This window comes from Aphis gossypii, chromosome 1, assembly GCF_020184175.1.
Source record: "Aphis gossypii isolate Hap1 chromosome 1, ASM2018417v2, whole genome shotgun sequence".
In the NCBI taxonomy this organism is placed as follows: domain Eukaryota; kingdom Metazoa; phylum Arthropoda; class Insecta; order Hemiptera; family Aphididae; genus Aphis; species Aphis gossypii.
In genome coordinates, this window is record NC_065530.1 from 1409411 (window position 1) to 1432394 (window position 22984).

The following is a 22984-nucleotide window of genomic DNA, read 5'->3' on the forward strand; positions in this document are numbered from 1 at the left end:
GTGCACACAAAAAATTAGGGACTACAGTCATTTTGAAAGCCATTATAGGTACAGCAAATATATACATGCATTAAAAAAATTATTTTTTTATTTTATTCATTGTAATAAATATTACATAGCAACATAGATAATATACAATATCTTATAATGATAATTGGATTTTTCAAAATTTAAAATGTACACTTAATTAATAATAATAATTAGGGCCTTTGCTGTTTTGGGCAAAGAGTCTGGGGGTGCCCAGGTTAGGTTAGGTCCAATTTAATACAAGATTTTCCATAAGTTTGGGAAGTTTAGCTTACAATAAATATGAAATAACTTAAATGTTGGTGTATTCAAGCCATTAAGACATAAACCCTCTTTTTCACCAACCACTGGAAATTATATCCTAGGCTGACAAATCATCTTCGTTCAGAATCGTTTTTCGAATACAATGATACTTATCATTGGATTCAAATTTAACACTCCTATAATATATAATAGTGATCCACACAAGTACGTAGTTAGAAATTTCTAAAGGGGGGTGTTATTCAAAATTAATTGCGACAAAACTATACACATAAAATTGATTACTTTACGTATATTTAAATTTTTCACATATATCATACATCGATTTAAGATAAATCGTACTTGTAATGCATCTTAATCTTGATAAAACATATTAAGTATACCACGGAAAAGGGGGGGTATTACTACACCTGTAACACCTCGCCTGGCTACGCGCCTGATTATAAATGATTATTGGATATTGTAATTACATTAAATAATTATTTGAATATAATAATAATTCAAAGTAAATTAATAATAAAATAAAAAATAATGTTATATTAATAAAAATTTAGTTAGTCACTAGTTACTACTCAATACCTTAGTATGTAAAATACTTAATCATTGCCAAATAAATATTAATCATGAGTTTTATTAAATATAAATAAATACATAACAATGTTCAATGTTCATTTATTTTTAAGTGTTATAAAGTATTTGAGTAGAAGTGTTGTATAAAAGTATTCAAATACTTTTTTGTATCAAATACTATTTTAAATTCAACTTAGACATTTTTAAGTAATACAATTTGATCTTCTACACCAACATTATTTAAATTGCTGTTAAGAATATTATTTTTAAGACCATCTTCGTTAGCTGGTTCAAATATTTTGACATTTATTTTTCCAAAATGTCTTAAATCTTCCGACGATGGCATTATTTTCAATCGATTTATTCTATTCACTACATAATATGTTATATAATATATATGAATATTACTCTTTATTAAGTATCCGATTACCGACCAATTTAAAATAAACTGTCTTATATTTTCCGTTAATACTAATGACAATTATATCACTGCCACGTTTTTTGTTAATAAATTTCATTTACATTGGTGTTGTTACGTTTTTTAGTTAACAATTTAGCCCGCCGCGTAGCTATATACTAGCTACGCCACACAGTGCAGTACCTATAATATAAACTATCAACGCGCGCAACATCAAATATCACAACGCGTGGATAGATTTAACGTTTCACCTATTAAAGCTACAAAAATTAATAATATATAAATATACATATTTGTTGTAAATTTTGTCAGAAAATTTCTATGTACAAGTATTTTTGTGATAAAATGAATATTTTTTTAAAATAATTTAAAAACAATGAAAAATTGCACATAAAATCCAAGATGGCGGACACTTCCGGACCTCGGAGCGATTGCGACTTTTTTTTGATTAATCAGGAACCCACAACCAAATTTACCGCAAAGTTTCAAAACTATCCAATTAAATTCCTTTAAAAAACCTTTTTTGAAGCTTAAATGACTGGACTATATATATAAGAAAAGGTTTTAGTTTCATAATTGATTAATCCCTCATATTTATTTTATTGTAAATTACATAGTCTCAAAACCAATTACAGTTAATAATGTTGCACAGAACAGGAGCAATCATAAAAGGGATGAAAGTGTTGGGACCAAAAGTTGTATTTCAACTAATACATTCAAATTGAATCCGCTTGCAAAAGAGTTCTTTATGCCAATGCCGAAAAGCGATTCGAATGAAAATCTTGTCATGGAATTAAATGCAACTCGTGATAACAGTAAAAATATTCCTCATTTATAATATATAAGAAAAGGTTTTAGTTTCATAATCGATTAATCCCTCATATTTACTTTATTGTAAATTACATAATCTCAAAACAAATAAAGGATATTGATGTAGCACAGAATAGGAGTGATCATAAAAGGGATGAAAGTCTAGTGACTAAAACTTTTATTCCACCTAACAATTTTACATTTAATCCTCCGGCAAAGAACATCTCGATGACAATGCCGAAAAGCGATTTGAATGAAAATCTTGTCATGGAATTAAGCTCTAATTCTAATTACGGTAAAAATAATCTTCGCTTAGATGTCTCAAATAAATCTTATAAGTACTTCATATTATTAAAGTTTTAATTTTATAGTTCCGACACAATGGAAAGAGAATGAAGAGAATTTTGGACAAAATTCCTTTAATCACATAATGGATGTTTCACCAGAAAAAAGTTTTTCTTCACAGCGTAATGCGTAAATCAAATTGGATAGTTCGCTTTTTTATCTATTGTTTTAAAAAATTATCTTTTAAAACCCACAGTTAATGGTATTTTTGCTCCTCTGTATAGGCAATTCATAGTACAGGCTTTTCCGAATTTTGTAAAATTTCTAATTACAAGCAACCCGCAGGCCACAACACGTCACATTAACTCATCACAACCGTCACCCGATCTATCACGTGACCAAGATATATTTTACGCCTTCCCCTAGGGGAAAGTAAATACATTACCTCCCCTTTTTTTTACCCAAAAAAAAATATATTTATACAATATTCTGATAAACATTTGTATTGACCATCGAACACTAGTTCGTCACATATTTTACCCATTCCTAATCAAATAATTTACCCTCACCCACTTTTATTTTCCCTTAGAAAATATATAAAATCATATTCTGATGTACATTTGTTTCAACTATATCATGCATAACACATCAATATGTGCTACGTGCTACTAAAAGTGATGTTAATGAATGGTAACTAAGAAATATTATTGATTTAACGAAACTAATAGATTTCTTTGTAATAACTATAACACCAGTGTTGGTAATAAATTATACTGAGGCAAATTTTAGAATTAAGATTGTTAATCATTAGCCGATAAATAAATTAATACATTATAATAATAATGTATCTTCCTTCCTAACTCAGGATGAAGAAATTCATTAACTCAAAAATCGTACTGAAACGTCAGAAACTACCGAGGTATTTACAATAGATGGTATTAATTTGAATTTTGAAGTTAAAATTTAAACTCATGATTACAGTTATCAGCTACAATTTCTTATCACGGGCGTAATTATTATCACGAGACTAAACCGTCTTCAAGAAATATAACTTACTATAATATAATATATAACTTTACTCTTTACTCTTTAGTAGTTTAGTCGGCAAGTCGGCTATTCGGCTCAGTTAGATTCATTCAGGTGCCTAAATATGGCGCAAGTTTTATTCCGAGGATTCCGTCTATGCAACACTTCTATATTGAGCAAAACGGCAGCAGCATGTTGTAAATGCGAGAGGAGAACATTCAAACTGTTATCGAACTTGCAACCATCATTTGTGTCGTTGTCAAACAAGAAATTATACAGTTCTCAATCTGAAAAAAAACCTGCTGAAACATTAGGAACGACACGTGCACTCGATCCATTAGATATATTTGGCGAGAATAAAGATGAAAGACGTAAGGAAAAAGAAAAAGCCATAAAAAACTTGAAAATAGGATTCTTTTTCATAGGTGCATCTTTAATGATGGTTCTTGGTTCTGGTCTTTATGTTCTAATGGATGACAATTACTATAAAAAAGACGAAGACGAAAAAGATATGTATCCAGTACGTTTATTTAATCGTGGACGTTTGGCAATCAGAGAGTTTTTTGAATCAATGAGAGCGCCTTCTTACGAAAAATTATTACCTGATCCTTTACCATACCCATATATCCAACCACCTTACACATTGATTATAGAAATGACAGACCTGCTTGTTCACCCAGAATGGACATATACAACCGGATGGAGATTTAAAAAGAGGCCAAATGTTGATCATTTTCTAGAGCAAGTATCTCAAAATTATGAAGTAGTTGTATTCACAGCTTCAAATGGATTTAATGTTTACCCAATTTTAGATAGTTTGGATAAAAATAATGTAATTATGTATAGACTTGTTAAGAATGCGACTGACTATATTGATGGACATCATGTAAAAAACATTGACCGTATTAACCGTGATTTATCCAAAGTTATTATGGTTGATTGGAATGCAGATTCAGTTAAATTACAAAGAGAAAATGCTTTGGTAATACCTAGATGGAATGGTGAAGATGGTGATCAACAATTGATTCAATTGGCAGAGTTTCTAAATGTAGTTTCAGCAAGTGAAGTGAATGATGTACGAGAAGTACTCTCATATTATAAACAGTTTGATCATCCACTTGAAGTTTTTAAAGAAAATCAAAGAAAATTATTAGAAATGCAAGAAGAACAAAAACAAATATCAGGCACACTTCCAATAAATAAAGCAAGAGGCTCGTGGAAAGATAAATATCTATATGGAAAATAATTTTTAATTGTTATTACATATTTGTATTTTTGTTTTTTTTATACCAAAAATAAAGTAAGTAGTAGATATTATTTACTCTATTATTATTTTTTTAATTAAAGAAATCACCTGTTTATGCTTAGTAGTAAAATACTATTGACAACTCTTAAATAGTCAATTAGGAATATCTAGTTAATAAAATCATATGTTGTAAATATATGTATAAATAACTTTGTACTACCATAGAACATTATATAACTTTTGTTGAATATAGATCTAAATATTTATTTCACCTAGTTAATAATTTATATTAATTAAAAATAAATTTGGACTATACAGTAATATATGTCAAATCAATCATACTCAATGTTACAGTGGTCAGTGATAAGTGCCAATTTGTGTTTATTATATTATAATAAGTGACAATAAAATATGTTTGCTATAAAGTTCTCAATAATATTCATGTTAGTGATGTAGGTAAGCTAAAAATTAAGGATACGTAAACAAAAGCCAAACCATTTGTGAAAATACTAAAATATCACTAGACACTAGTTGATGGATTATTCAAATTGGAAAGATGATTGAAGAAAAATATTCAAATTAAACCATTAAAATATAATTAATACTCACAAAGAATTTGAACTATTATCCTAACACCACAATATTGTAAATCGGGAAATTTTGCTATTTGGATAAAATACATTTTTATATCTTTAGGTTAGCATCTTTTGTAGACACATTTCCATACAAGCTGAGATTTTCTATTTGTTCTACTACCATGTAGTACTTGGTACATTTCTACAATAATAATAGAATAATTTTTTGAATAATCAAAAATAGTAAATGTTGTACAAATTACTAATTTTATAACTTAACTTTTTGTACACAATAGTATAAAATCCCTAATAATAATGATTTTTAATACTTACATGGACTGGAACAGTTTTAATAGATTTTTATATTTTTTTTGATAAAATTCAATATTGTTAAGGAATTTCCCTATGAATGTATCAATTTAAATTTAAGTATTTAATTTCCAATAACCTATAAATATTTTAAGTATTATTAAACAGTGCAAATTATATAATAACAGTCTCCAGGATACATTGCTACTTAATTAGTAAGTAATTTCCAGTTGAAAGCCAAATGATTAAGAATTTATATTCATTCATCAGTTATACCAATCAATGATTCATTAAATTTAGTGGCTATGGAAAATAATCTTTACTTCAAAGGAGGTTTATTATTTTGTATTTTGGATCATTTAGTGCCTTAACTAAAAATATTTTGAACAATTTTCTAAAAAGAAAAATTTATTTGTAATAAAAAGTTTATATTGTTTAAATGGAATTCTATTTAGTTAACCAAAAGTCAATTATAAATATTAAAAATAAAATTATAATAAAAATATAACCTTGTTAATTTTCTTTTAATATAAATACAGTGTAATATAAAATGACTCACCAGTTTTTAAAGATTTATTGTAATCAAAAACATATCATTCCACAAAACACTAATTGTTTGTAAAGTTCACTGTTATTTAAAGGAATTACAAACTTTTTTGTAAAACTTGATACTTTTTTTCATGCTTTTCGTTTATCCCTAAATTATAGTTTATAGTAGATAGAGAATTAACTAAAATTTAAAAAAATGAAAATAGATATATTATAAGTATTGGAATAATTACCTTTGACTTAGAATGGACCTTAATTCCTAAGAAAGTTTTAATGAATACGTTCACATGAAGCAAATAAATCTTCCCAGGGAGTATTAACATAATTTTCAGTATCAGACAAATTCTACAAGAAATATTATTACAAAAATGATTGATAATATTGGATAGGTACATCATGTTACCTGAACAATAGAATGTCCTCCCATAGCATATGTTATATAAAATCATGGACATATAGATATAATATACATCTTAGTCCGTGTATCAAATGTAGAAGTTTTTGTTAACATTCTATAGAGATTTTTCTCACTTATAGCCGGTTACACCATCTAAATAATAATAATAATAATAATAATAATAATAATGTACTTGTGACATTAATAAAGGTCCAAGATTACATACTGCGAGAGAAATTTAATAACTAAAGATAATAAAAATATAAAATACAAATTAAATATAAACCTAGGTATTTAGGTATTTAATTATTTAAAAATGTTCTGTAACTTTTAAGTTTGTGTTTTTATGCTGTTATTACAAGTTTCAACTTAAACAATTAATTTTAATCATATAATTAAACAATATGTACCTAAACATTTTAGTAATAGACCATGTATTTAAATAATAAATTGTTTCACATTTAAACCATACCTACTATAGAATATTATATCTTTTATTAATTTAATAGAAAAATAATAAAAATTAGATAGTTTCAAGAGATGTTTTTTTATTGAAATAAAACTGGATGTTGTTATGCTTACTTTTTCAAATTCGGTAATATTTATAACAAAATCTATTTATTTATTTCTATTAAGACTTGAGTCATCATTAATACTGAACACACTAGTTTTAACTAATTTTTTTTACAGCTCATCTTCTGGATACAAATTTCTAAAGAATCAAAAGTTGTTATCCCTACTATATGTAGATACAATTAGAAATCATTTATTGGCAATTAAAGGGGAATGTGGTTTTGACAACAGCTTTTTTAAGTTTTTAAAAAAAATTTGTACTCAGGGGCAGACACAGATAAAAAATTGGGGGGGGGGGGGGTAAAAAAATTAGAATTTTTTGAAGGTTCATAAGTGAGTATAACTGCAATTAAAATTAATCATTTATTCATTTCGGAGGGAGGTTGAACCCCCCCCCCCGTGTCCGCCAATGTTTGTACTCTAAACTATTGATCAAAAAAAAAAAAAAAAGGAGTATTACTCCTAGACAAAGTATTTTTAAGAACAAGCTTAAGTGTTAATAGTAGGAACCTTACCTAAACTGGTTTAGATTTCGGAAATGAAATTTGTAGAAAAATTGCAAATTCTGAGTTACTTGACCAGATGGACTTGCTTTTATGTGGCAAAGTTTAGCTGATAATGTCACTCAGCCTATAGCAGTGTTCACATCAAAAGTACTGGATAAAAGTAAAATTCCCAGTTATAGTTTAGCTTTTATTTCTGAAACAATATAAAGATCTTTGAAGCATTACAATTTTAAAGATTTAAATGATTTGTCTCACTATCTAAAAATATTCATAGGTGTTGATTTGGCTCAGTTAGTCTTAAGGTATATCTTATTATTGGAAGACACTGGACTACAAGTATTAGGTTTGACTTGTGATGGAGCTTTGACCAATAAAACCATGTGTAAGACATTATAAGTGTAAGTGGGAATCAATCAGATTTTAATAACTCTTTTGATAATCCTTTTAATGAAAGTCGTAAAGTCTTCATGTTTTTTGATGCTCCTTACATTAATACATTATAAAAAACATTAGAAACTGGATGATACAGCAAAAACACTTAAAAGTTAATAATAGGTATTTTATATTATATCATTAATTTAAATTTAATTATAAAAAATGAAATTATTTTTCAGGTACATCATAGTAAAAATCCTATAAAATGGGAACATTTCTGTTAAATACTAGAATTTGACGAAGTTTATTCTAAAAGTATGCCCCAAAATTACAAGGAGTCATATAGAACTTAAACATTTTTCGAAAATGAAAGTTAAGAATGCCACGCAGGTAGGCATAATAATTTTGTTATTATATATGTGAGTATGTAACTGTAAAATTATAAAATATTTGATTTTGGTGTAACAACTATTTATTTTTGAAAAAAATTACTATGTATTTAGTTGTTTATATAGAAATTTAACAGTAATGGGGTTATGGTTTTACCGGGAACAAAATCGTGAAGGTCTGGAAGATTCGTTAGACAGAATTGTTTACTTTGTAAATGAACAGTATGTTTGATGCTCTTAATAGAAAATTTCCAGCTGAAGGCATTATAAAAAATAGTAAGTTTATTATGTGTTGGCATGCAGCATCATTGCACGGTTTTATAAGGCTTCTGTGTTTGTGTTTTCAAATTATTTATAGGATATAATATAATATAATATAGGATATGTATGTAGATCATTTTAAGTCATGTAGTTATATAATTGTTTGTAAAACTAGTCCGACAGTGTCAGACTGTCAGATGTTTGGTTATAATGGTGATACCTATACTTAAATCTTAATTCGTGCAGTGGCCTGTGAGCAAAACAAAACAAATCTAAAACTATAAAAAAAAAAAATTCACGTTTTTGTGGTTACCAGTTTACCATATAGATGGGTTATCACTTTATCAAGAAGTGATAAAAAGATAAATGCTAAAAAATGTAAACACTAAACTTCAATCACGTTCTTGAGTCTTGACCGAACTAGATCTGTACACAAAATAATGGTTTAATATAAATTATTACATTATGAATATTTATATTTAATATTTTCTTACTTTCTTAGTATTCACATAATATTATGTACAATATATAACGTATTAGTCATTATTCGGATATCAGATTATTAGTTCATCTTATTATATGTATGCAGTTAAGTGAATTATCGCAAAACCAATCAAGACTCCATTATATTTTATTGTTATAAATTTTGGGTTCACCTACTTTACGCTATTAAATTGTGTAATTAGTTCTTAAAAATGACCGAATCAAATGAAAATGACAATTCCAAGACGACTGAAGTAAAAAAAATAGTAAAAAATGCTACAGATTTACAACGTTTGAAACTCGAAAGACTTATGAAAAATCCTGTAAGTGTAAAAAATGGTTTTATTATATTATATTTACTGAACTCCTTAACATCTGGGATTATTGGTATGATCATTCTGTTTGAAAAACCTAATTTTTTGAAAACTAGTTTTGGGAAATGGCTTGAGTATAATTACCTTAATGAATAAATCAGATTTAGTTTAACAATGATAAGAACATAAAAAACTGGTTCTAGCGCCCAACGTATTTCTATTTAAATCTATCTACTGGCTACCATGAGTCTTGTATTCTTTGTGTTTCATGGGATACCTAATCAAACTAGGCATCTTGTATATGTCTGATGTGTTTTGAACTTAATTAAGTGTTAAATTTTAAAATTTACTGCTTGTTGATTTAACTAATATGTTTTTTTTTTTTTTTTGTTGCTGTTATTGACAAGAATAAGTTAGATAACACGATGTGATTAATTTTTGAAAAATTTACCTAACTTTTGCTTGTTAACATTATTGATAAAATATAATTTTTTAAACACATAAAATACTGTATTCAAATAATCTAAATACTATATATGCTTAGGATAAACCTGTATACATACCTGAGCCACGATCTGACAAAAAATCTCCACATGTACCCGAATTTGTAAGAAATGTTATGGGGTCAAGTGCTGGAGCTGGCAGTGGTGAGTTTCATGTTTATCGGCACTTAAGACGCAAAGAATATGCTAGACAAAAACATATACAAGTGAAAGCAGAAAAAGTAAGACATTTTATAAAAATAAATTTGTGTCAAATGTATTAATGATTGTTTAATTTTTTAAAAAGGAACTTTTGGAAGAAGCGTATCGTCAAAAAATATTAGAAAACAAACAAATGGCTGAAGAACGTACAGCTAAGAAAAGAGCAAAGAGATTAAAGAGAAAAATGACTTTAAAAGAAAAATGTAAGATGTCAAAGAAGAATAATACTGCAAACAGCGTTAATGAAAGTGATTCTACTAGTGATGATGATGATCAAAATACAACTGAGTCGTAAATGTAACACAATATTATAATAAAAATAATATTATTGTAAAAATATGTAAATAATAATAACTATTCATTTTTCACTAAAAATATACTTATACAATAAATTATACTAATGGTATTTTATCTATAAATAAAACGTTAAAAACTAGAATAGTTGTTCTATTGTTGTAGGTCCAGAGTTGGTCAGTTGGCAAATACTTCTAAGAATATTTTATTTCATATTTAAATAACTATTTATAATATATTTTTTTAGTGTGGTTGGTTTTGGTTGAACTACTTTTTGTCAAAAATAAATTGCATAAATTATAATAAGGTAATTATTATAATGTTACTATCTATAATTGAATTATAATTTATATGTCAATACTGACGTATCATAATTGTATGAATAGAATAGGTTCATTGCATTAATAGTTTAAGTCTTTAAGAAGACGTCATACTCGCATGTGTTATTTCTGTCATAATTTCATAAGTCATAGCATATCAATATTTAGGTTCAGTAGTTCCAGCCTTGGGGTGCGTTCGAATATGATTAGTCGGAGTAGAGTAGAGTTAAATCTATTGTTATCAGTGGAGTTAAAATAACTTACCTATTTGTAGGTTATTGGGTTAACCCGGAGCCAACAACTATGTGTTACTGAACAGTAGCGCAGAGTTAACTTTTTTATGCCGAACGACGTTGGGTTACTCGAGTTAACTAGAGTTGAGCTTTCGAACACATCCATGTATTGATACCTTAAATATTGGAGTGGATTGGCCTATTATCTAACTTAAAGATAAGAAAATTTTCTACATTTTTATTGGCTTTTTACTATTTTTAATTTTTAAGCAATTCATAACCATTATAGAAATTTTACATACTCATAATTTATTTAAAAGTTAAAATATTCTAATAATTAAGCCAGCAAGAAAATATGGATAATGTTCTTAACTCTAAGTTTGATCATAAATCAATTCACACAGGATAATAGTACATAACTGAAGCTACTGAATCAAAATATTAATATGCTATGCATATTGCATGTATAATATATATAAAGACGGAGACACAACACATGCAGGTATGATGTCCTCTTATTTTCTTATGTTCAGCAAACTTTTATTTTCTCTCTGGTTCTCACACAATATAGATAAAGTGCATTAAAGTATTTAAATAATCTAGGAGTAAAATAAAATTACCTAGGTACAAAAAAAAAATATTAGAGAATAAAATTTTAAAGTGTTTGACATTTCAATTTGTTTAACTATTATCTCAAAACAACTAATATTCATTTAAATTTACAAAAAAAAGACTTTTCTTTGGTTTAAAATCTGATAGTCAAACCCTCAAAAATCATTAAAAATAATTTCACTTGAAAACTTTAAATGTTGTTTATAGATAGCACAAAAAGGGCCTAAATATTCTGAAAATTATATAATGATGTCTAGAAAATCGTTACATAAATATTCGGTGAAAATGTTTTGTTTTTTACAATTATTCATTGTTGGTAAAAAAAAAATTGTTGAGTACATTTTTTCCCATTATTATAAGTCCATACATACAAGTGTTGGGAATTTTTACTTTCTACCCCTACAAGAAAAGAATTGAATCCAGTTTATTCTCTGTTCCCAGACATCAATCGCATTATTGAATATTGAATCTTTTTCTACTATATTGTATTCAAACAATTTTGTTCTTTTCTTAATAACTTTTAAAAACCAATATATTCTTTGTACACCTGGAATTTAAAATTGTATAGAACTGTTGCTAAGTAGATATAATGATTTTTATGATGCATAATACATTTTTTATTTTTTAATGACATATATTTTATTTGTACTAATATTTTATTGTTACAAAAATATTTTTAAAAATAGTCAAGCACTTGCATTGTTTTCCAAGCAATTCTGTAATATTTCTTTAACAGTAAGTTCCACCTGTTGAGCAAATAACTTATTTGCTACAGCAATATCTGTGCGTTCGTCAAAGATATCTGGTTTCGGAACTCTGCGCATTCTAAGTTTTGGTCCTTCCATTTCTTCACTTCTTTGGGCTGCAGCAGGTAGTAAAAATATATCTGAACGTACAGATGTAACTGATACGCACATGCGACCTAGTTGATTTAAGAATGTTATACAGTCTTCACTAAGAGTTGGAAATACCTGGCATATTCTAACTAATGCTGGTAGTGTAGGCATATAGAGTTCACGTCGGTCTTCTTGTGTCAATACTGTAATAAAATAGCATTCATTACTAATTATTCAAAAATGTAACAGGATCATAACAATTGGTTTTTGATATTACCTGATAGAAAAGTGTACATTGTGTTGATAGCTAAACGAGCTAAGCTTAACGATTTTGGCAATGGATATTGTTGAGAAATATTTGAAATAAGATCAATGGAAAATATTTGTTTCTGGAAATCTGGTTGGCTTAAAAGTTCTGCAATAAAATCTAGACAAATATGCATGGATGGAATTCCTAAACAGGTAACTGGAAGTAATTCTCTAGGATATCCCTAAAAATATAAAAAATATAAAAATAAAGACAATTTTTAGTTAAGAATATTTAGTATTTTATAAAACATAAAAATGTATAGATACCTGGAAGTGAACTAATTTTGCGAGAGGTGGATCAGCAATAAACATTTGATGTAAAAATGAACAAACGACACCTCTAACTTCTCTCAATGTCATCATGTTAGAAAAGGATTTCTTTAAAATAAATAAATGATTTAATAACTACATATTATAAATTATTTTTTTTTAAATTTGATACTGTTAATACATTTTAGAATTTGTTAAATCAAATCAGAACACATTTTACTCAAAAATGTTTAGGATTTTTTTAATAACATGAAAATTTACAATTACATTATTTATTTATTATTATTATTATTATTTTTTTTTTGAGAGTAAAAATAAGAAAAAAGCAATAATTTTGAAAACTTGCTTTGACTAATATCTAAAATGACACTTTTAAAATACAAAGAATTTATATTTTAGTTCATGCATTTCGTTCTATAATTAATAATATCAATAAAGCTATTGTCAGAAATCAAATTAACAAGAGTAATATTGTATTCAAAATGGTTAAAGCTAAACTGGTAGTGACCAGTTTTTGTTTTGTAATACCAGTATGTTACTCCCATAGAGTCAACCGTGTGTATGCATTAACTTATCTTGTAATAAAGCCTTAATAATATGCACTAGTTGACTTCTAGGGTCATCTCTTATTTTGAATCTTTATGAGTAAATTAAAAATGTCCTACAAAACTTTATTTCCATCTAAATTACATTTTTATATAAATAAGCTTACTCGATCATCTTCAGTTTCTAAACAAGCCTCTAACAAAAGTTGCACTGCAGCACTATCTTGTGCAGCAGTCAACACGTTTTTATATTCTTCACGGTTATTAGTTTGAGTTAATTGTCCAGTCGCAAATATTTTTTGATTGACTAGACGAGATAAATGACTTCTTGAAGCTGCTAATGATGATTGCAATACTCGGATTACAATACTCAAAACCGTTGGACATCTGAATAAATTAAATTAAATCAAAAATTTATAAATTATAATAAAAATGGAAGTAAAACTCAATTTATATTTTACCTATAAACTCTAGCATCACACTGTAAAACTTGTAATGGGTCCTGAATTAAATTTTCCTCTTTCAATGCACTTGCTCCATTGTTATGTTGTAGAGCCTTAATAGTAAGTGCCCACAAACTACGAGGCAAAACTGTATTAAGTCTTAACCAAACCTTCTTATAAAGTTCTAAAAATAAAAATTATATTTTAGACCTTAAGTCTAGTTTGATGCACATTGGGACAGCAGTCTCATAATATATGACTACCACTCTCATTATTCTTTATAAATTCTCAATAATCAACAATATTTTACCTTGAATATATCTTGAAACATTAGAATCTAATGTGTTTGGAAGGAATTTTAATATGGTAGGAGCAAAAGGCCATATCTTAATTGGACGTTCAGCGTACAATCTTTTCAATACAATTCCAGCTTTTTCAGGGCATTCAACCATCATGCTTAAACCTATAATCAAATTCAATTAAAAAAAAAAGGTTTAAAAGACCATCATTAAAAATAAATGATTTAACCATACCACTTTCTATCATCTCTGTTGTAATGTTTTTAGCTTTGTGCTGCAATACAAATGGACTTTCTGATGTTGTATCTTCCATCCAGTCTTCAACTAGAGACAAATGAGGGAAATGTGTGGCCAACAGTCTCAATAGAGTAGAAAATAAACTAGAATATGGATGCTCTTTTTCTGCTTGTTGGACTATATATCGAATAGGGATGTCAGCCAAGAATTCAGTTTTGTACCTGACAAGCCCAACCAACTGTAATCTATTGGGTTGAGAAGCCAAAGACATACTGTTTTCCTCATATAAAAGTAAATAATACAGCAATAGAAGATGGGCTGTAAAAGACTCATTACCAGTTTGGTCCAATATCTTATCACCAAAAACCTTTAAAATTTCTTCTTCTGTAATTGGCTGATTAACAGCTAATTCTTGTGTAGATTTATTAGGTACTAGTGGTACTACTAATATAGAAGTGACATAAGCTTCAATTAAAGAAGGTAATAATGGATGTAATGGTGAAACACTTGCACAAATTTGACTAGAAAACAAAATAATTTAAATAAGTGTTGTTGTTAAATTATTAGTTATACTTTATAACATGTATACTTGTATATCCACGTTTTAATGTTAACTCGATGTTTTGTAAAAGCTTGGCTCTTTAATAACTGTAAAACACAGTGAATTGGTAAAAACCCAGACATGTTGGCATTTAAATTTGGGGTGACAGGTATATTAACACTTCTAGAAGCTACAACCTAATATCAAAATCAAAAATTAGTCTTTATGTTATAAAATATTGATAGATGGTAAAAAGATTACTTGTTCAGGAAACACATCTTGAGTGAAAATTTGTTTCATTTTTCCCATCGTACTTTGTCTGATATTTATTCTCATTCCTAACGTATTACACATATGATCACAGATCCATGTTAGTTGGCTACTATGGAAATGTATAGCCATTAAGAGTAACATTTCTCCAAAACTTGCTGTGGTATCAGTTGGCCTAAGGTAAATTGACATAACTTAATTTTTATAAGAAAAATTTAAAGTATAATTTGTAAAATATTACTTTCCAAAAAAAGGTGATTCGCTTCCTGCTAATCTCTTTAACCATTGCACACATTTAGCTTCATTTTCTGAACTAGCGAGTAGGGTATTACAGCATATCATTATACACAATGAAATTGTTACAAATCTAACACCTTCTGGTGTAGAGGGTGGATAACATGTAGCTAAAGACATAAGAGAAGTGATTTCTTCCTCCTGAAATCTACCAAAGAACATAATTTCAAAATTAGTATAATTTTTTATATTTTTAAAATTAGCTTGATTATACATACTTTATACCAGCTATTCCTTTCAATGCACAATAAAGTCTAAGTAGTACACTTGATTCTACAACACTTGAATTGGGTAAAGTGTTGTCTTTGACATTTTTCAATAAGTTTTGTAATTGTAATAATAACTCATCACGCATATTTTGAACAGCAAAATTTACAGAATCTTTTGTTCTCTAAATAAAATAATTATAATAATATTATAGATTCTTAATTATTGAATACTAATATACTCACTTTCTGTCGAATGAAAAGAGAAAACCAACTTCTAGCCTGTTGGTCATTTCCAAGTAATAAGCCAGAAATGAATGTTACAAGATCATTATTACTTGATCTTTGTACATTATTCAGGTATGAAACTTTGGAAATTTTATTTTCCAAAGTCAACATGATAGTCAACGCAGGCATTTTACTAAGTTCAACCTTTAAAGAAATATATAAAAAGTAAAAAGTAGAAATTATTTATTCTCAAATAATAATATATACTTATCACAATAAGCCTTAATAATAAAAGATACACGAAAAAATTTGAAAAATTGTATCAAAATCAAGTGACAGAATTGAATAGCGTTAATGACTTAATGTTTTTAAAATTAATTAATAATAATCAATTATTTTTGAGAGAAAAATTTATGTTAGACCTCGTTCATGGAGAGAATAATATTATATATGAACAAACAGCAGTGGTGCACTGCCTAATATGTAACATCAAATTTGTGTAAATTGTTAAATTGTTAATGACATCTGCGAAAATATTTAGAGAATATTATACCCGCTTATGTTGTCCTTATGTTTATTATTAACTTAAAAAACTTAAGAGGTAAGAGGTTAATCTAAAGTCTATTAAAGTTGGCTATTTCTGTTAGGGATTTACAAAGAAATTAAACTATCAAAGTAGTTATGCTAACATAAAAATACATATTAAAAGATAACAGAAGCTCGGAAGCATTTGACTATTATTTAAGAAAATGAGCTTACACATTTAGCACGAATCACAAGTGCAGCAGGTGGATACATTGCACTCAACTGAGTTAAGACTTCCATTCGAATGCGACTACCTCCATTTTCTTCTTCATATCTTTCTGAGTTTTGTATTAAGCTTGTACAAACTAAAAGTTTTATAGTATTAAGATATTATTTTTAAATAGATGAATTTTAAATTTACCGTCATAAAAACAATCAGGAAAATTAGCAACAATCCAGCAAATGAAAATTGGACCATGTTTAACATGAAGCAACACTTCTGCAATGTCTTGAACTGTAAGTATAGCTGGTAATTCAGAAAGAGCAATATTTAATACATCACAAACTTCTGGTATGTAAACTGGATAATCAAATAAATCTGACTGCTTGATATAAAATTCTGAATTTATTGAAGTTTGAACAGTATGTTGTTTTTCGCGGTGTTCTTGAATCTTAATAAGTGATGGAAGTAAAATACATTAGTAACTTTTTTAACAATTATTTATTATTTTAATTGTTATACCTGTGAAGAAATATAAAGGATTTCACTCAAAACAAGTCTCAATCGCCGAGTAGAGTCACTTCTCTCAAATTCCAGAGACAATGGATTTTGTAGAGAATGAATAAGAACGCTGTCAGCTTGAGTACTACCCAATTTTTGTCTAAAAAAATATGTACAATAATACATCAAACAAAATTGTGTTTAATATGAAAAGTCAATTTAACTTTACCTTAATATCTGTTCTTTTTTAACATCTATTTCTAATGAATGAAAATCAATCGACAACAGTGCAACAATGGAATTGACGAGTTCTATTCCTGACAACAGTGTAAGTATGTCCTTTTTGCCATCGGCATAATCTGCCATGTTGTCCGCTGATGATATTAAGCTCATTCGAACCAGACATGGTAATACTGGACGAATGTCTTTTGCCGACAACTTGCACAGTTCTTGTATATCAACGTTAAGCAATGCTTGGAACACTTTATGTGACACATTTAAATTCACCGTCATGACTGTTAAGAGTTAATAACACATAATAAAATAAATCGAATAATTTTGAATTTTTCAAGACTTCAATTTTTTTTATCAATGTGGTCGTGTATCGACCATTTCACAGAGGAAAATATCTTCCGAAAAAATTGCGACTTTCATCTCTTGGAAATTAGTGATTCACTTATTTATCTAAAGCTTAAAATAAAAATAACAATACAGTAGTAAAAAAGTACCTAAGACGAATATTTCTAAGTTTTAAATAAAATGTGTTCCATCTTCCGTTTGTTTGAACTATTATTGTTTATGATTTGTTAATCTTTTTATTTGATTTAAAATATTTGTTGATATGTAATCATAGTTATCACGTTTTTTATACGTAAATGGTAGCATGTGTGCATGACAAAAGAAGTGTTTAGTATGACGTCACAAACTTGAATGATAACGTACATCATATGACGTACATGGTTCACGTCTTTTGAATTCAAATCTTATGGTTATAAAAATAAATAACAATAATAAATCACATGCGTATCTCAAGTTTAACACTCCTATGTATATGCATAGTGATCCACACGGGACTGCATCCGAGTTGGGCCTCGGATTTAAAATTACTACACTAGTTGGGTCCTGAATTATTTAAGGTATAACACTAGTTCTTGAATATTTATTGGTAAATACTACACTTTACTAACATTTTCTTTCCCTCTTTAACAGATTTAGAACTGTCTATGATATATTTAGACCACAGGTCCACATTTTCTAAAAATTTTATTATTTATTTAATATTTTTATAAAATAGAATTGGAAAATTAGTATAGTGTAATAAAAATATTATAATAATTAAAAATATGATACAATAATATTAATGCAATTTTATTAAATTGAAAAGTAAATGAAAAGTACCTATATTTATATAATATTAGTTATTACCATTGATTATAAATAGTAATAGTATACTATTTATAATCAATGATATTACTATTTACTATTGGGATATTCGTAATAAAGAAAGACGTAAGTGGTTTCCTCTCGTGGATTTTACTAAAAGAAAAATGTATAACTAACAATATGACTAATAAAATTTCAGGAATAATAAATCGATTCAATTTTGTAAAATTAATGTCTTATAAATTTTTACCTATACAAAAGTGATTTTTTTTTAAATATTATTTTTTTTTATTAAATCTCATTTACTTTTCAATTTAATAAAATTGTATTAATATTATTGTATAATATTTTTAACTAATATAATATTTTCATTATACTATACTAACTTTCCAATACTATTGTATAAATTATACAATTAAAAAAAAAAATGTTGTCTTTTGGTCTAAATAGATCATAATTCATAGATAGTCCTAAGTCTGTTAAAATGAAAAAAAAGATTTAAGTATAGTGTAGGACTTACCAAAAAATATTCAGGAACTTGAGGAACTATAGTGTAATACCTAAAATAATTCAGGACCCAACTAGTGTAGACAATAGTGTAGTACTTATAAAAATCTGGGACCCAACTAGTACACTACCTGCGATTTAGCCCCTAGATTCGGGACCCAACTCGAATGCGCCGACCTCTATCGTTCATTTTTCATCCCAGATTTCGTATAAATACGGGACCCTAGACGGGATAGATGCTGTCAAATTAGAATTAGTCTGCACCAAACCACTGGAATTAATTGAGTTGTTGGACTGCACCCTAACATCGCCTCTTCTCTAACTAACTTCTAGGGTAGAATTTATAAAACTCTATCCACAAATTTATCAAGTATCAATTATTATATTATTATTATTTCAATAAGCAAATAAACTTATACTCAACAACTGCGTTCTACTCTATTCTTTATACTCCTCCATACGGCTCAACACTTATAAAGTAGTTTTCACTTTGACGTTAAGTGGCTTTGGGACACCTAGAGGTCACTACAGTGACGTATTTAATATTTTTTACTTAAACGTAAAAAATAAATAGCCTCAGCACAATAAATAATAATAATACATTTATACATGTTGGCTTATATCTAATAATAAAATACGGTTACCACGTTAACAAATCGCAAGCCAACCCAGCTCGGAGTCAGTCGTCTACATCGACGACCCGTGAAATCTATACTCTATATTTTTTTAATATAGTATCTATCAACTATCAGGAAACTTATATTAAATGGCAAAATAGAAAAATTCCATTTCAATTTCAAGTCCTACTTCTAAACATTACTGATACTCCTAAATCGCAAAAAATAATCATACTACCTATCCAGTCACATGAATCACCTGATTATAATAGTCTGTAAAAATGCACTAAATGGAGAGTTGCACAACTATACATTTTTAATGTGGTCCATATCATGCGGCCTACTATGTACAAGGGGATGGTTAGGATTCAACCCCTATTTTGCTTTTTTATGCAATACTCCTTAAGTGTAATGTATACTTAGGATTTTTCACTTATAATCAATTATATTAAATACTTTGTATTCTTATTTATACACATATCATAAATATTATACAACATAATAATAAAACACCACTTTAGTGTTATTGTCGACATCGATAATTAATGACAATAGAGATTATAAATATTTATCTATACAGAACATATAATATTATATGACTTTATTGTACGTGGCATGTAGAATTCAAGTACTTATAAATTATACTATAACTATACCGCGGTAACGGATTTATAAAAAGACGTCCATAAACAATGCTTGTGAGTTATGAGTTATAACTTATAATGGTTCCTTATACAAATATTATTATATTAATAAAATTATAATAACTATAATTATTGAAATTTAATGATAAAAAATTATTTGTAGGACGAGTAGTCGTCAGCATTCAGGCCATTATTTTACCTACTTACGTAAAATCATGTTTTATTATTATAATTTTTCTGATAGCAAATTTTAATTATTTTTGTGTTATTTTAAATTTTAATTTATGTAAACAGTTATAAAATTAATCCAATTAGTTTTTACATTTCATTTGTGGGGAGATATTCGAGTATTTTATAATAATTTAACACAACTGTTACCATGCACCATGAACGTACTGAATTAGAAGAAAATGTATTTCTAGAAACAATTTAACAATGCATAATTTTACACTATGATTTCTCAAAAATTTGAATAAACGCGAGGGCGAGGTTAAATTTAGTAACGTCAACAAGCTGGTAAAAATATTCGAAATACCCTTAATGCTTTCGATATTTGTAATGCAGATGTGTTTCCAGACATTCATAAAATATTATGATGTTTAATATCAGTTTTATCCGTGAGCCTGTGACTAAAACGACTAATGAAAAGTAATTTCTACCTTATGTTGTCTGAAAACTTATCTACAATCAAGTTTGGTAAAACATCGCATAAATGGACTGGCTTTGTTGAATATACAAGACATAAACGTACATAGGTATCAACGAAATATTAAATTAGTAATTTTCTACTCGCCTTGTCGTGTAAATGTACTCAAACAATGATTTATATTATACAGTATTTTTTTTTTTTTTTAATAAAAAATATTTTTATTTAAACACACTTTGTATGTACTTTAAAAAATAATGTAAATATACAATACCTTTTTTTTTATAATATCACTTTTTTTTCATAATTACCTCCATTTTCTAATCCTGCGCATGGGCCGGCGGGCCGCCGGCCTATACTTCATATTTTGATGTGTTGTATGTTCAAAGAAAAACTTTTTTCATGCTGAGTAATACTTCAACTTAGATATTATGTTTTGAGGATGAAACTTACTTATTTTCTGATCGTAACCGATTTATCAATACAATATCACTCTTTAAGCACTGGCCTTCCATGTATAAAATTATTGATCCATTAAAAACAAAAATACTATAGACAGTATAAGTATATAAGATGGTGAAAATTGTTAGAACAACAGGGAGAAGATTTATAAAAAAAAATATCAAATATAGTTGTATATTATTTTAGATTTAGCATTAATTGTGTCATTTAATCATTTTGAATGTTACACGGCGTTTAGTGTATGCAATATTGATACATCTACCAGTTCCATTTTATTGTGTACCATTATAATATGACGTGTTGTTCACTAATACGAACACGTACTTTATTATCGTCGAGTTCAGTTAGGCAGCAGTAATGTTAGAGGATTTGAATATTCACATATCTATTACTAACTGTTTTCACGAGTCAGATATCACTTATACATTAACTTTAGCTATTAAGTATGTAAAGGAAATGTATAATGCATGTATTGCTTAAAATTATTAAATATGTTATTATTTTATTTAATCATTAATTCATTAATTTATTTTTGTGTGTTACTTAACTGCTAGCTATAGTAGTCATAATAAATTATGTTTGTATTGTTTAAATTATTAAATATTAACTAATAATATGCAATTTTTGAAAATATTTAAACGATTTTACCAGTCATTAATTTTGTAACAATTAAAATCAATATTTCTATACTCAAAAATACAAAAAAAAAAAAAACAATAATTCTTTGTAAATATAATTTTTTAGTTTATAATTATTGTAAGCCAAACTTATGGAAAATCTTATATTGAATTTTCAACTCTTAGCTACTTATACCTACACAATTTTTTTATAAATTTTAACTACAAAATAATTTGCAAATATTCATGATTTTGACGAATTGTTGTTAATATTTAAACTTCAAACGATAATTAAAAAAAAAAAAAAAAATTGTGCCTATGTATTCTTATAATTATTTATTGTTGAATTACTATAAGACTAACTAAAGAGGAATAGTGTACTAACTTTGTATTATAATGATCAAAAGAAGATTGTTGAAAATTTAATTTAAATAATTCCTTAATTGCTGTAAAAAATTCAGGAAATATTTGTGAAGCCCTAGAACTCCCCCCTTTTGCACCTATAACAATTACGCAACAGTAGACATAGGAGTAGTGGGATTGAATGTGAATGTGTGTGTTTTTATTTAAATTATCTAGGTAACATTAATTATCTTTTAACGTAACTAGATAATTATGTTATAATTTATCTTATGTTTAGCTTAGATAGAAAATGTGCTTTTCAAGATAATTTTAATATTATGTGCCCCTAAAAAATAAATAAAATAAGTACCTAAGTTATATTATTTTTTCAATCATTGAATTATACTACAAAAGTGAACTGTGAGGTTAAAGCGTCTAATCTATAGTATCAAGAAAATAACCAATGTTACTAAAATACTTAATATCTACTACCGTAATGTCCAAC

General features: G+C 27.3%; 3 protein-coding genes across 3 annotated transcripts; 2 read left to right on the forward strand and 1 right to left on the reverse strand.

Annotated features, from left to right (window-relative positions):
• The first annotated feature begins 3404 nt into the window (after positions 1–3404).
• On the forward strand, positions 3405–4714 carry LOC126549496 (mitochondrial import inner membrane translocase subunit TIM50-C-like). The gene has a single exon (XM_050198867.1). The coding sequence runs from the start codon at positions 3522–3524 to the stop codon at positions 4641–4643; it is 1122 nt and encodes a 373-aa protein (XP_050054824.1). The 5' UTR covers positions 3405–3521; the 3' UTR covers positions 4644–4714.
• Positions 4715–8966: 4252 nt separating this feature from the next.
• LOC114120816 (PRKR-interacting protein 1 homolog) lies at positions 8967–10473 on the forward strand. Its single transcript, XM_027982862.2, has 3 exons — positions 8967–9383; positions 9919–10098; positions 10164–10473. Exons 1-3 carry the CDS (start codon positions 9273–9275, stop codon positions 10371–10373), a joined length of 501 nt encoding a protein of 166 aa, XP_027838663.2. The 5' UTR covers positions 8967–9272; the 3' UTR covers positions 10374–10473.
• Positions 10474–12130: 1657 nt separating this feature from the next.
• Positions 12131–18127, reverse strand: LOC114120755 (integrator complex subunit 2). The gene is made up of 17 exons (XM_050198859.1): positions 17990–18127; positions 17491–17776; positions 17283–17421; positions 16962–17211; positions 16775–16905; positions 16034–16219; positions 15800–15972; positions 15529–15729; positions 15279–15462; positions 15066–15214; positions 14474–14997; positions 14251–14403; positions 13959–14124; positions 13665–13884; positions 12950–13060; positions 12651–12864; positions 12131–12576 (listed from the first exon to the last, which is right to left on the reverse strand). The coding sequence occupies exons 2-17, from the start codon at positions 17772–17774 to the stop codon at positions 12224–12226; spliced, it is 3438 nt and encodes a 1145-aa protein (XP_050054816.1). The 5' UTR covers positions 17775–17776; positions 17990–18127; the 3' UTR covers positions 12131–12223.
• Between the last annotated feature and the right edge of the window lie 4857 nt (positions 18128–22984).

Bases quoted from the DNA above. Each gene is read 5' to 3' on its own strand.
- LOC126549496 (XM_050198867.1), top strand. From the start codon at position 3,522: ATGGCGCAAGTTTTATTCCGAGGATTCCGTCTATGCAACACTTCTATA.
- LOC114120816 (XM_027982862.2), top strand. From the start codon at position 9,273: ATGACCGAATCAAATGAAAATGACAATTCCAAGACGACTGAAGTAAAA. The intron at 9,384-9,918 runs GTAAGTGTAAAA...ATATATGCTTAG, and splicing joins AAAGACTTATGAAAAATCCT to GATAAACCTGTATACATACC. The intron at 10,099-10,163 runs GTAAGACATTTT...TTTTTTAAAAAG, and splicing joins TACAAGTGAAAGCAGAAAAA to GAACTTTTGGAAGAAGCGTA.
- LOC114120755 (XM_050198859.1), bottom strand. From the start codon at position 17,774: ATGACGGTGAATTTAAATGTGTCACATAAAGTGTTCCAAGCATTGCTT. The intron at 14,998-15,065 runs GTATACATGTTA...TTTGTTTTCTAG, and splicing joins ATTAAAACGTGGATATACAA to TCAAATTTGTGCAAGTGTTT. The intron at 13,061-13,664 runs GTAAGCTTATTT...TTTATTTTAAAG, and splicing joins TAGAAACTGAAGATGATCGA to AAATCCTTTTCTAACATGAT.